The sequence below is a fragment of the Eublepharis macularius genome, chromosome 14, assembly GCF_028583425.1.
Source record: "Eublepharis macularius isolate TG4126 chromosome 14, MPM_Emac_v1.0, whole genome shotgun sequence".
In the NCBI taxonomy this organism is placed as follows: domain Eukaryota; kingdom Metazoa; phylum Chordata; class Lepidosauria; order Squamata; family Eublepharidae; genus Eublepharis; species Eublepharis macularius.
Genome location: NC_072803.1, coordinates 40,583,452 through 40,594,966, shown reverse-complemented (window position 1 = coordinate 40,594,966; position 11,515 = coordinate 40,583,452). Strand labels below are relative to the sequence as shown.

At 46.4% G+C, this 11,515-nt stretch overlaps 1 protein-coding gene across 1 annotated transcript in view; it reads left to right on the top strand.

The window, feature by feature from the left end:
* Positions 1-1,670: 1,670 nt before the first annotated feature.
* Positions 1,671-11,515, top strand: part of ADGRD2 (adhesion G protein-coupled receptor D2) — a 48,581-nt gene continuing 38,736 nt past the window's right edge. Inside the window, exons 1-4 of the mRNA XM_054997252.1 lie at positions 1,671-1,761; positions 4,951-5,181; positions 6,172-6,810; positions 11,054-11,152. Of these exons, the coding sequence (XP_054853227.1) occupies positions 1,671-1,761; positions 4,951-5,181; positions 6,172-6,810; positions 11,054-11,152 (1,060 nt within the window). The remainder of the gene's footprint in view (positions 1,762-4,950; positions 5,182-6,171; positions 6,811-11,053; positions 11,153-11,515) is intronic.

Genomic DNA, 11,515 nt, shown 5'->3' with positions numbered 1-11,515 from the left:
ATTGTAGAGAAATGTAAATAAAATATACCTAAATAAAACGTGTTTGCAGTCCAGAAGAGACTGTTTGCCTGGGGGGGCGGGAAGGGGGGGTCGAAGTGCTTCTGCAGCCCTGTTGAAGCAGACGCTGGCTTCTTTGCAACCCCCACCCTCCCTTAAAAAGTACTGCCTGCCTCAAATTAGGGGGGGGGTCTCCACCGGTGCGCCAAGAAGGGCTTTCTCAGTTGCCGCCTCCCCCCGCCCCTGAGTCACCCCGCTGCCTCCCTGTCGCCTTGGCCGCTTTCCCGGAGCCATCGCCGCTCGCAGAGTCGCCGCACACTCACGTCGGGCAACTTGCCCGGGGAGGGGGTTCGATCTGCCCCTCTTGGGCTCGTTCCCGCAGGAGTCACTCTCTAGCCGCCCGTGCGCGACTCCGCCGCGTCTCTTTCTAGCCAAGCAATCGCCGGAGACGCAGTAGAAGGAGATGCCCGGAAGGCGAGGAGGGGCTGCCTTCGCTGTCCGGAGGCGGAGGGACGGGTAGCCTGGCAGCGGACCCTGGCTAGGCGCCTACGGAGAAAGGACCCCGAAGTCCACAGCTGCGCTGGTCGGGGATTGGAAAGCCAGGCAAGCTTTGGGTCTCGGGGTCGTCTTAGGCAGTTTGAGGATTCCGCCCCCCCCCCGCTAGTCCCTGCTTTCTCTCTCCCCTTTCCTTAGTCCAAATTAACGTGGATTTATTCCGTGCTCCTTTACAACACCTGCCATACTGGTTCCCTCCACGTAGCTAAAATAGTAGAAGAATTAGCCATGGCAAAGAGGATGGAAGGGTTGTGTTCAATTCTGTTTGGCTTATGTTCTCCCCACAGAACTCCAGGAAAACTTGTGGGGCCCAATCATTCAGAGGGGTTGTGTGTAATTCCTGACCAAGCAGAGAGCAGGAACAAGTACCAGCCCTTTGCAAGGGATAGTAAAATCAATTCAGATGGCTCAAGCAAGTGAGCCAAGCCACATAAGCGGAGGAAGACAAGACAAACCTGGTACGGCGGGGGTTGCTAGAGCCAGTTGCAGAAAGCAAGCAATCTTCCAAAGTGCTTGGGAAGCAGGGCAATGTGTGCAGTGCTTGCCTTGAAAGCAGCACATCGTCTGGGGACTGATTATCAAGAAGCCTTTTGAAGTATCCTCTGGAATAGGGTTGGCTTTTCCTGCCTCTGGATTGCATCGATTTAATTTAAATGCTGTCTACTAAATATTTTCTGCCTTTACATTTGTAATAAATTATTGTTAAAGGTCTTTATGGTCTCCTGGAATAACACATTTCTTGTTCACAGAGTATGGACATTTGCGCACTGATCAGCATGGACTGCAGACACAGGATATGTGGTTACTGGCTTCTTGGCTTCCTGGTAAATGTTATGAATGTTTGGATTTTATTTATTGGAGTGCTTGTAACTTGTCTTACCCTCTCAGAAAGGGGGCCCAAACCAGTTCACGTTAACATTAGATAGTTGTGTCATTTTTCAGCTAGTGTAGATTTCTGAGGAGCTTTTTAAGACTCTTTGTTTCCAGGTTTGTTTAGTATTGTAGCTTTCTGGGCACAATTAAAATTTTTGAGTCTGATCTATTAAGGCAGTAGTGCATAATTATTCTGCTTAATATCAAGTCAGGCCAATGGACTATCTAGCTTGGTAATGTCTGCTATGTCAGAAGTTCTAGAGGGTCTCAAGGAGAGGAACAGCCAGCTGCTTGAAATCCTTTTCCAGGGATGGGGGTCTTCCGCGGGTAAAGCAGGTACTCTGATGGTGGTTGTGGTACCTCCTGGGTACTTGCGCAGAAAAATAAGAGCTTTAGAAAAGCACAGGGCTCATTTTGAGGGGGAACGCGCCAGAACGCAGTTCCGGCAGTTCTCCAAAGAGGTCACATGTCAGGTGGCCCCGCCAACCTGACTCTCAGCCATTTGGGCCTGTTTCGGCCCGGATTGGGGTCAAAATGGCCTGGATCAGGCCTCTGATGGGTGATGGATCACTCTCCTGCTCAGCAGCAGCCCGATCCTGACCATTTTGGGCCCATTTTCAGCCATTTTCAGCCCCTTTTTGCCATTTTGGGCCCAATTTCAGCCCTGAAAGGCTAGGATGGGGTCCAAAACAGCCAGGATAGGTGATGTCAGGGGGTGTGGCTTATGCAAATCAGTTATGCTAATGACACACTTCTGGTGATGTCAAGGGGCGTGGCAGATGCTAATAAGTTGTGCTGATGAGTTATGCTAATGAGTTCCTCCAGCTCTTTTTCTACGAAATGACCCCTGGTAAAGCATATGAAATATATGTCATGCGTAATTTCTAAGACTTCTGCTGTGCACTATCTGTTGCTGTAAGTAGGATCCTACTGGATAGTTTCTTTGGATAGGGTCTGTATACTTTACTTCTATGTCCTTTTTGTTGCTGTAAGATCCACTGGGTAGTTTCTGTGTTGCTTAATAGGCTTAGAGTGGCTTATGTTCTGTTTCAGCATTTCTTCACCTCTGGATTTCTGCTGGTTTTAAATCTTTGCAAATTTTCGTATCTTTGAAACAGACTGTGCTGACTCACACTGTATAATCTGCCTTGAGTCTCAGTGAGAAAGGTGGACTATAAATAATGTAGTGGTTAGTGTAGTGGTTAAGAGTGCAGGACTCTAATCTGAAGAACTGGGTTTGATTCCCCACTCTTCCACTTGAAGCCAGCTGGGTAACCTTGGGTCAGTCACAGCTTCTAGGAGCTCTCTCAGACCCACCCACCTCACAGGGTGTTTTGTTGTGGGGATAATAATAACATACTTTGTAAAATGTTCTGAGTGGGCATTAAGTTGTCCTGAAGGGTGGTATATAAATCTAATGTTGTTGTTGTTGTTGTTGTTGTTATTCAAATTTTACACAGCACAATCAATAATAAATAAAGATCACATGTTATGATTGATTGGTCTTGCTGAGCTAATACAAGTTTCCACCAGAGACCTAAGTGTCAGCCAGGTATCGGTGTAATATGTAAGCTGTTCCAAGTAACACCGTCTTTTGCAGTTCTGTGTTATATCAGAAAGCTGCAGTTTTTCCATATAAGTTGTGAAGTTTTTCAAAATAGTTCCCAGTGCCCCGATGACAATGGGGACTACTGTTGAATTCTTCATCCATAGTCAGGTGGTTTCTATTGCCAGATCTCTATATTTAATAATTTTTTCTTGTTCTTTTTCTTCAACTCTGGCATGCCCCGGAATTGCAATGTCAATTATCCAAACTTTTCGATTTTCCACAAATTATTATTATTATTATTAAATAAATAAGAGTAGAGAAGAGAAGGGAAAGGAAAGGGATGTAAACTGACCTAGCATCCTTTGTCCTGGATGCAGTGAGCCTGAATCCCACAAGTACGGGGTTGGGCTATATTTGCATAGTGAGCAACAGGTTCTTTGCCCGTGCTCAAAGGCACTGATTCCATAATTACTGAGCAGGTTCTAGGGCTAACTTCCTCTGTTCTTGTCCGATGATATGAAAATCCAAGGAGCTCAGTCTGTGCCCATTCTGAACAGACTTGGAAGGAAGTTGCATAGAACCAGAAAAACTGATAACTTGAAAAAGCTGCACTCAAAATATGACATTTACAGGTTGGCCTTCCCTCAAGAAACATCTTAGGCTTCACGGTACCTGCTGAAAATCACACTTCAAAAGGTTAGTGTTTTGGTTTCTTAAGGTGACTCTCAGCGATCTGTAAATGACTTTTTTATGTCATATGTAAACTACATTTAAAAAATCAGAGCATCACAGCAACAGCTGGCATAAGAGAGTCTATTTGCATAACTGAATCTATAAAACTTCACTTCACTGATCATGTATCATGGAGTTTCTGCAGCCCAAATGCTGGTTGTTGTGAGTTGTTTATTAGGAAGTAGTTCACATGGGGGTCTCACAATAAGCAATAAATATACACAGGAGCAACCTGAACAATTGTTTTAGTGCACTAGCATACATCTGTGCATGATTTGCACTTTGATTACTGGCAACTGTTCATTTCTGTTATTTTCCATTCTGTAAAGCATTGTTAAGAAGCTTTAGTCCCATAAAAATATTTCCCTGCCATTTGCTTCACTTACTGGTTATTCTAGAATTCCCGCTACCCCTCCAATATAACTTAAAGATTTGATTTTCTTTTTTAAGGAGCCATATTTGCTTCCATACTGAGTCTCATTTGGCTCCAAAACCATAGTTAGCAGACCTCTGGTCTATCTGAATGCATGTAGCTGCCTGCTGCCCAGTCAGACCATTAATCCATTTAGTTCAGCGCCATTGCCTACTCTTGAGTGGACTGAGTGGCTAAGACAGAAAAGTTTCTCATTTTTTCCCTAGCCATTTCACTTGGTAATTGAAGCATAGAACTGTTTTCTTCAACACAGGCCGTTTCGACATGGCTTACCTTCCCTCGGAATGACCTGGAACATCGCACAAAAAACACGGAAGAACGCGTTTCTCGCACGAGATTTGCGCAACATTGCGCAACATTGCGCAAATCTCATGCGATAAAACACGATCTTCCGTGTTCTTTGCACAATGTTTCGGGTCATTCCGAGGGAAGGTAAGCCGTGTCGAAACGACCACAGTCCCTTTCCCTCTTTCCTGTCTCCATTATGCCTTGGCTGTAAATGAGTTGTCTGAAAGTGAGATGAACATGTAACATTTCAGTTCCTATCTGTGGCAAATATGTTGGAAGTTCTTTTTACCGCAAGAATGAACCTGCTTGTCCTGGGCATCTGGGGCAGGGTGCATCCTCCCTTGGAAAAGCAGCCCCAACCCTGAGAGGGCGCTGTGGAAGGACAGTGCAGCAAACCAGGGGCACCAAGGCTGAGTTTCTGCTTCACCCTGCCTCCCTCAAAGAACACCGCCTTTTCTGTGTCCTTCCCCTGTCAAGTCCTGCTGCCACTCACTCCTCCAGCCCACCCATTTCTTCCTTCCAGGTCCTGTCCAACTCATCATTGAGACACGAGAACATGTGTATGAATACATGCCTGCAGCTTTGGACTGGTGGCATGCAGACAGGTTCTGCCAACAGCGCTTTGCTCAACTACTCTCAGAGACACGGGATGGTGAGCTGGCCTCTCTCAGCAAAAAGCTGCACTTCCACCAGATCCGAAACACCATCTGGTTAAACGACAAAGAAGTGTTCCTGCAGAAGCCCAAGCAGAGGCGTGAGTAGAGAGCCGTTTTGGGGTTGGCAGGTGAACCTTTACACCGCACTCATTGTGAGCTTAGTAGAGAAGTAGGCAACATTTTTGGCCTGAGTGCCGGGCAGGGGGGAAGCACAATGGTTGCTTTCACACATCATTGGATAATGCGCTCTCAGTGCACTATAGCAATCATTTGCAACTGGATTTTCCTGTGTGGAACACTGAGTGCACTAAGAGTGCATTATCCAACAATGTTTGAAAGCAGCCAGTGTCTCTCTCTGAAAATGTTGATCTGTCAAAAAGGGGGAGGGAATAGATGAGCTTGTGCTTGACCAAACCAAATAGGAGCAAGCTGAGCATCAGCAACATTGCCAGCATCTCAGGTTGCCTTGGGCACAGCTGGTGGCTGCGTGGGTCCAGGAGGCAATGAAGGTCATTAGCCATGCCTGCTACCTTCTCCCACGCTGCCAGCCCTAGTTGCACTCTAAAAGAGCTTCAGGGCTCACTTTTGGTTGCTTGGGTAGACAACCAGCTCAGTCTGCCATGCAAAGTAGAGCCTACTATGTTATTTGAAAGTTCCCTTGTGCGGAGAGGGTGCCACTTGCACAGGGAATCCTGACAAGCCTCCAAATATGAACGTTGTTCCTTTTTAACAGAGAATAGAAGTCAGTTTGGTGTAGAGGTTAAGAGCAGAAGGGCTCTAATCTGGAGAACTGGGTTTGATTCCCCACTCCTCCGCTTGAAGCCAGCTGGGTGACCTTGGGTCAGTCACAGCTTCTAGGAGCTCTCTCAGCCCCTCCCACCTCACAGGGTGATTGTCATGAGGATAATAACACACTTTGTAAAACGTTCTGAGTGGGCATTAAGTTGTCCTGAAGGGCGGTGTATAAATCGAATGTTATTAAGTTATTTGCTCAGTGAGGGGGAGCCTTAAAATGCTCATAAAATGCACGCCCCCCTCTTCTTTTGATATTCTTAATGTTCAACTCTTCGTCTTTCTCCACTCTCCAGGAATTCACTCCATGCCAGTCCTGGTGTTCAAAAACAAAACAGACACAAAGTTTGTGAAAGTCTTGACAGACTTCCCAGTGATGCCAGCTGTGAGCGCCTGTGCCTACATCCAGTGGGATCCTGGGGCTGTAGAGATCTCCACTATCTTCTCGTACGCAGTCCCAGCCTTCATCAACGAGTTCCAGTTACGTGGCTTCATCGACGAAGACGGCTTTGTCCGATTTGCCATCATCCTCCATGGACATCACTCTCCATACCTGCCAGTGTTCCGCAGTGACAGGCAGTGGCACCACTTCTGTGTCACATGGCAGCTTCACAATGGCACATGGGCCATCTATGCCGATGGGAAGGAGAAGGCCTCTGCCATGGGGCTCTCTGCTTCACAGGCCATTTATGGTCATGGGACTTTCATTATTGGACAAGATCAAGATTCCCTGGGTGGGGCCTTCAAGGAGAAAGAGTCATTCAGTGGGAACCTCACCGACTTGCACGTATGGCAGAGAGTCCTTAGTGGGGAGCAGGTGGAGAAGGTGCGTTCCTGCGTCCCCATTGAGGAAGGGCTGGTGTTTGGCTGGAGCACTGACATCCTGGATGTTGAAGTAAGCGTCCAGCAGGCCATGCTGCAGCTCACCTGTCCAGGTAAAGAGGTTGCACCTCTGGATGGTATCTGTCTACTGTTTGACCTAGGGGATTCCTTCTTTCCGTTAGTGGGGAAATTTCCATATCGAAGCAGCCTAAGCGGAAAGGACAGGGAGCAGAAGTTTCTGGTTAGCAGTCACCTCCTCTGCCGTGCCACCATTTTCTGCTTGTATGATGTAAACTGACTGTGTTGGTCTTTACTGAAGCTCTGTGAGGAAGGGAGCATCTATCCTGCCTCAAGGAAGCCATTTGGACAGGCAGTCTTTGTGTCAAAATTTCCCTCATGGTGGCCTCTAACCCAGCTCTGCAACTGTTTCAAAAATAAACAGGAGTTTTGTGGCACCTTAAAGGCTAACAAAGTGATACTGTAGCATAAGCTTTCATGGACTAGTGTTTGCATCTTCAGATGCAGTGAGTGGACCCTCGCCACGTAGACATTTAATGTAGGAGGATGGGTAGGGGAGAATAGGCAAGACCAGCAGCCATGAAATGCAAGATATAAAAGTATAGAGCTATACAAATTTAATCAAGAAAAGTACAGAGACCGTTCCCTGGTTATGCTAAGCTAGCTATAGCACCTCTGTTGGAGTTCTGGTTTGTTAAGATTGTTAATGCCTGTAAAGAGTCATAAATCCCAAATGTTGGATCCTGTGACTCCCTTCCACCAAGTTTTGCCATAAAGAAAGGTTTCCTTCAACAAAGAAACAATTTTCTTTATCAGAGGAAGCCTTTCACCATCAGAAAAAAATACTGGTCTGTCGAAGGAAGTCTTACTCTGTTGAATGATTACTTAATGGAAGAGAGTCATAGAGCCAAACTACAAGTGACACCTGACAGTAGTTGGACTCTTGTCCGTTTCCCTCAAGTTTTGATGAGCAATGTAGGCATCTTGGTCTTGCAGCTTGGCTCTCCAACTGCTGTCCAATGGACTTTTCAACTGTCACTTGTCCAACATTCCGCCAAGCTGCCTACGTTTCCCATCAAAACTTGAAGAAAGCTGACAGGTGTCCAACTAGTGTCAGGCATCACTTGTAGTTTGGCTCTTAGGATCCAACTTAGCGGAAGGCAGTCACAGGGTCCAGCCCTGTGTCTTTGTTCAAGTCAGGGAAAGAGAGTGCGCAGAAGTATTTGACTTTCAGACCATCAACAGAATGTCCTGGTAGACTGAAATGTTCCCCCACTAAGAATATTGTCCTTTTTAATGTCAGATTTGGTTCCCTTTATGCTTTTTTTTATATCACACTGAAGGATAATCAAGTGGCTGTGTCTGAGATGGTATAGCTGATAATATTCGGTCCTGTGGTCATATTGTCGGATTGTGTAGGGGGACAAAGTTGGCATCTAACTTTGTTTCAGTGATTGGTCCCTGGGTTTGTGTTTCTTTTAGGCCCAAGGGGTTTTTTTTAGGCACAAGGCCCAGGTAAATTATGACATTGCCCCTTCCCCTTCCCTATATTCAATAGAAAGACATTTGAAGTATAATATTTGACACTACTGCCAAACATTAATTAGTTATGAGTAAGGTAAAGTGACAAAGTTTGGTGACGAAGTGTACAGTGTTTTTATCAGGGATAATGTTATCAGTGGCCCATAGTCTGTCTTTGTGAAGGATGTTGGTATATACAGCCTCAACCTCCGTAGTGGCCAAGATCGTATTCTCTGAGTTTCCTCAGCCAGTTTCTTCAGGAGGTAAGTAACTTAGGGTGTTGATGGCACAGGGCCAGAAACATTTCTAATCAGCCAGGATTTTAGCAGGATATTTTAGCTCTTTTATGTTTTGCTTCAGTCTGAGGTCTGTTTCATGGAAATTTTTAGGATTCTGAATTGTTTTGTGTAGTTTTTATGCCCCAGCTTACTTTTATGCCTTGGACATTTCCACATGGCTCCCCGTTGCTCGTAACAACCCGGAAGATCGCGCAAAAAACGCGGAAGATCACGTTTTCTCGTGCGAGATTTGCGTGACGTCACATGATGTTGCGCAAATCTCGTGCAAGAAAACGCGATCTTCCGCTTTTTTTCGCAATATTCCAGGTTGTTACGAGCAGCGGGGAGCCGTGTGGAAACAGCCCTTATTTTGTTTTTACATTAATAATTTATGATGCCTTTATGATATTATGTGGAGGTTTTTCTACTTGTAAGCCACATTGAGCAGAACTCAATAAACAAATGAGTCCTGCTCCATAGAGAATAGAGTCCATTAGTGTTACCGTGGCAGGCAACCTCTTGCCTCCGCTCTCCATACTGCACACTCGATGGAGGGGAAATGGGAGGGAGGGATAATGGCATGGATGCCATGACGTTGGTGACACTCACCCCGCCCCCAGGCTCTGCCCCAGATGTTCCCAGGGGTGGCCAGCACAGGGCTGGTAACCCTAGAATCCATATAGTCTTACACCCCTACAGTGATGGTGTCAGTGCCTGAAACAACGGTGTGTCCGAGGATGCCAGGCGTGTGTGTTTTAGGGAGAACATAAGAGGTTCCTGGTGTGTGTCTACATAGATTTGCTCCTGGACATATGTGGGTAGTTCCTTCACTGTTTTATTTAATCCTTTCTGGCATTCCTTTGTAGGACCTGAGGATAGCAGCTTGCAAAAATATGGTCCTGGAGAGTTCTCTTTTATATAGTCCAACCGGTTCATGATTGCAACTGTCCTTCCTTCTTTGATTATGAAGTCACAATTGTTTTGAGGCTGTTTATGTCCCTTTCTGCACAGTTGAGATTGTGTTATAAGTGATGTTGTCTGCTGATTGCTTCACTTTGGTAATGGTGATGAAAGCTCTCTAGGTAAAAATCCAGTGAGGCACTACAACCATCAGAATAATCTATAGAGATTATTCTTTCTGTAGCATTAGGGAGGATGCTTGTATCGGATCTCCTAACTGCACATCAGAGTTGTTGGCGGTCAGACAGCTGGGACTCTTTCCATGGATTGAAAGTTGGATAAACCAGTTACATATGAGTTTAGGCAGCATGGGAGAAACTGTGTTAGACTATCCACAGAGCTGGTCATATGCCATTGATAAGCCTCTGACACTCTCTCTTCCTGCCAATGGTATACACCTCCTTCTGTCCTTGTGCCCTATGCAAGGTATTCTCACATCACCACACCTGTCAACCTTTGCTCAGCTTCCTTTCCATGTGGATCTCCCACCACCACACTGGAAAGCAGAAATCCCCTAAATCAAAGTGGACTGTGCACATGATGCCAGATGACTTTTGAAGTTCCAGGGCTTTCCCTTTGATCTGGAAAAAAACAAAACCTGGCTCAAATGGGAATCTTAACAATGCCTGCGGGTGAATACCCATTGCCAACTCCAGGTTGGAAAACTCCCGAAGAATTGGAGGTGGAGTCGGTGGAGGGTGGAGTTTGGGGCAGCAAGGGACTTTGGCAGGCTACTATTCCATTCTCCAAGGCAACCACTTTCTCCAGACGACCTGATCTCTGTAGCCTGGATATCAGTTCTAAATCTGGGAGATCTCCAGACCTGACCTGGAGGTTGGAAAGCCCATGTGGAGCTATGTTCTACTTTCAAAATGGTGCATGACAGCTTGCTGTCATGCACCATTCCCGCCTCCACTCCTTATCCCCTTAAAGAGCTTTTCTTCATATCCCTGCCATTCCCTGTAATTCTGCAGTGCAGCTCATTAGGAAAAGCAAAGATGAGAACTGGCACACAGGGGTGGGGGGAAGGGCTGGACTAAACTGAGGCCTTGCACAATCACTGTCCCTCTTTACTTTTGTGCAGACACAGTGAGGAAAGGGGGTGGAGTGAGAGGTGGCAGCACCAGCAAGTGGTGCAATAACAGGTGTGTGGATACCCTTCTTTCCCAGCCTCCAGCTAGCATTCCTGAACATGTCCCTTACATTCCTTCCAAGAGCACACAGTCCTTCCTGTTATTGGGCACCAAGTCAGGCTTTTCTCCTGTTCCACACTGCCTCACATCCTCTTAGAAGCTGCTGTCTTTACTATCATTCTGTTGCAATGCGTTTCTGTCCCCTTCTGGAACCAAAATATTCATGAACACTTCATGACAGCACAGCAGCACAGCCCATAGGAGCTCACAGAGAGGAAGTACATAGCCTATGTGAAACTTGTAAAGGGCAAGTTATAATGGACTGTTCCTGGATACATAGTGTATGGCCAAAGAGTCAGTAAAGGCATTCCATGAGCCTATGGTTTTATGCAAATGTCCTGCAAGACTATTGCTTTCTCTGGTAAAAATCTACGGTGCTTTTACAGGGCCTGTGGAAGAATGCCGTGTCTTCAGAGTTGCCCCTGGAATCCTCACTTATGCCTCTTGCCTGCAGCCATTGCCCTTTGTCTGCCACTACAGAAAAGGTATGGCTGATCTGTCTGGGTTGATAGATACTGCATTTTATGCAGGGGTTCCAGCTTGACCATCCCCATCTCCTAGCACTGTAGGTAGGGGAGCACAGCTCTCCTATTATCCTTCTCTCTACTCCATAGCAGAAGGAGGCACAGAAGCACCAGCAATTATTTCTGCCCTGCACAAACACCCAAGATGTCTGGACTGGCCCTCCAGTCCTCCGCCTTCTAGCAGAGCCACAGTTGCTACTTTCCCTCCTGGTACTGAAGGCACCACCTTGACCCCCTTTCCAAGCTCCAGACAATTTCATCTGAGGGTTTCTGGTTGTTCTGGCATTGAGCTTGGGCAAGGAGTGGGATTTGCCATCTGCTCTC